Source organism: Centroberyx affinis, unplaced genomic scaffold (assembly GCF_046629955.1).
Source record: "Centroberyx affinis isolate AG114_WGS23_722 - 3 ecotype Tasmania unplaced genomic scaffold, CSIRO-AGI_Caff_v1 ptg001423l_1, whole genome shotgun sequence".
Lineage (NCBI taxonomy): Eukaryota > Metazoa > Chordata > Actinopteri > Beryciformes > Berycidae > Centroberyx > Centroberyx affinis.
Genome location: NW_027279900.1, coordinates 5,001 through 7,500, shown reverse-complemented (window position 1 = coordinate 7,500; position 2,500 = coordinate 5,001). Strand labels below are relative to the sequence as shown.

At 41.6% G+C, this 2,500-nt stretch overlaps 1 protein-coding gene across 1 annotated transcript in view; it reads left to right on the top strand.

Moving 5' to 3' along the window:
- The window catches only part of LOC139650003 (protocadherin Fat 1-like), a gene marked incomplete at its 3' end in the record, with an annotated part of 17,656 nt that overhangs the window by 13,679 nt on the left and 1,477 nt on the right, over window positions 1–2,500 (top strand). The window contains exon 4 of the mRNA XM_071526527.1: window positions 372–683. Within this exon, the coding sequence (XP_071382628.1) occupies window positions 372–683 (312 nt within the window). The remainder of the gene's footprint in view (window positions 1–371; window positions 684–2,500) is intronic.

Sequence of the window (2,500 nt, the reverse complement as noted above, 5' to 3'; positions counted from 1 at the left end):
CTCTCGCTCTCTTGCTCTTACTATACTTTAGGTATCGCTGTTGTTCTCTGCATCGACACTTATAACTCATTGCTGAATGCAACAACTTCACGTCTGTTCTCTGGCGGTTGTCAAAAGGCATTCTGGGAAATGTAGGAAATCACTAACTGAAATAGAAGTAGATGAGGCAGGTTAAGAGAAAGTGGGTTCAACAAAGAAGTAAATTACAAAAACTTCATCACAAAATAACTCCGGATGAGAGTATCAAATTGTCTTATCAGTTATCTTCTATAGCACTTTGTAACTGTTTTGAAACTTTGTTTTGCTTACAAACAACAATATTATTGTTATTATTAAGTTCTTATCCTTCTTTCCCCTTCCCCCCCCCCCAGGTGATAGTATCAGATAACGGATCCCCGGCGTTGCGCTCCACCGCCACCGTAGTGATCCGCGTTCTGGACGACAACGACAACCGGCCGAAGTTCACCGACAAGCTCTTCCACGTCAAGCTGCCCGAGCAGCGGGCCGCCGGCGGCACACAGGAGGTCTGCAGGATGGTCGCCCGCGACGACGACGAGGGCTCCAACGCCGGGGTGACCTACGCTCTCCAGGACAACCGGGACGAGCGGTTCGAGATCGACGCGGTGACCGGCGAGGTGACGTCACACGGAAACTTCTGGGCCGGGAACTACAGCATTCTGACGGTACGAGCTCCGCACTGTTTAACTGTTATTTTTCTATAACTTTTTTTTGAATTATCAATATTTTTGATGTTCTGTTATGCAAATACAAACTGACACGTATGTTTCCCTGTAAGTACATGTGGATTTAACACTGATACTAACCCCATTAGGGGTTGGATTAGATTAGGGCTGCAACTAACGATTATTTTCATTGTCGATTAATTTGTCGATTATTTTCTCGATTAATCGATTAGTTGTTTGGTCTATGAAATATCAGAAAATGGTGAAAAATGTGGATCAGTGTTTCCCAAAGCCCAAGATGACGTCCTCAAATGTCTTGTTTTGTCCACAACCCAAAGATATTCAGTTTACTGTCATAGAGGAGTAAAGAAAACAGAAAATATTCACATTTGAGAAGCTGGAATCAGAGAATTTTGACTTATTTTTCTTAAAAAATTACTCAAACCGATTAATCGATTATCAAAATAGTTGGCGATTAATTTAATAGTTGACAACTGATCGATTAATCGTTGCAGCTCTAGATTAGATCAGAGGTTCCGTTCCCTGTGTTTCTCAATGAGGTGAGCATGACATATAATACATTTATGTAGTTCCCAATAAATTAAAGGAATAGTTCACCCAAAAATTTAACTTTCATCATTATCTACTCACCCGTTTTCATTTTTGGGTGAACTATTCCTTTAAGTAATTGGGAGCTATATTCATGTATTATATTCCTTTACTATAACTATTCCTTTAAGAAATATCCTTCAGTGGTAAAAAAAAAATGTATATTAAGTCTGTTTTTTATATTACTGTATTCAGGCCATTTATGCTTAAAAGTTGGACCTGTAGCTGTATGGGTAGAGTGAGGCACAGACACAGCCAGGGTTTGTGTGTGTGTGTGTGTGTGTGTGTGTGTGTGTGTGTGTGTGTGTGTGTGTGTGTGTTTGTAAGGGTTAAGTGTGAAAGGGTTGTGATCACCCATGTAAAAAAGAGAAACGGGTGCACCCATGGTACCATAAGCCGCTTTGCATAAATCACGCACCAAACGGCCAAGGTTATTCGCGCTTTTGCTGTGAACTCGGGCGATCTGCTCACACATGACGCTGTGTGGCTCGGCAGCAAAGAAGTGTCTCATGTCTGTCAGTGAGGGCGGTAATTAGCTGGTATTTGAACAGGCTCCAGGTAAATACAATCTCTGATGGGACGCGCTTCATTTGCGTGGCTCTGTGGAGACTTTAAAGGGTCGGCCAGCTGTGCTACAGAAGCTAAATTAGCTGTCAAAAGCATTTGGGTAACACCCTGTCTTTGGTCTGGCCTAACACCAGTGAATGTTACCTTGTCATCACTCCTTGTCATATAACAGAGCAGCGTCCAGCGTGCTGTGTACTCAGCTACAGAAAAGCTCTAAAGGTTTTCAGTAACATCAAATAAGTCGCTCTCCCCTTCAGCTGACATGCGGTCATTAGTTACAGCACGATGTGGATTTAACGTCACAGGATCAGACTGTCACTCACCAGCCCACTGCTGCTAGATTTTGTTGAATTATTATAATTTGGATGGTAAAATAGGAAAAGTTGCTGGTGTATTTTGGAAATCAGTGCAATCAGTAGGTTTTTTTTCCATGGGGAAAAAATGGCACCGGCAAAAAAGACCAACTTTAGCTCCCCGTCTCAGTACTTACAGCTTTTTAAATAATTACAAGGAAAATCTTTTCCTTATGTAGGTCAATGGTTTTAGAAAGGGGCTAACACTGCCTGGGTTAGGGTTTCTATTTGGTACATATATCATAGATAGATAGATAGATAGATAGATAGATAGATAGATAGATAGAT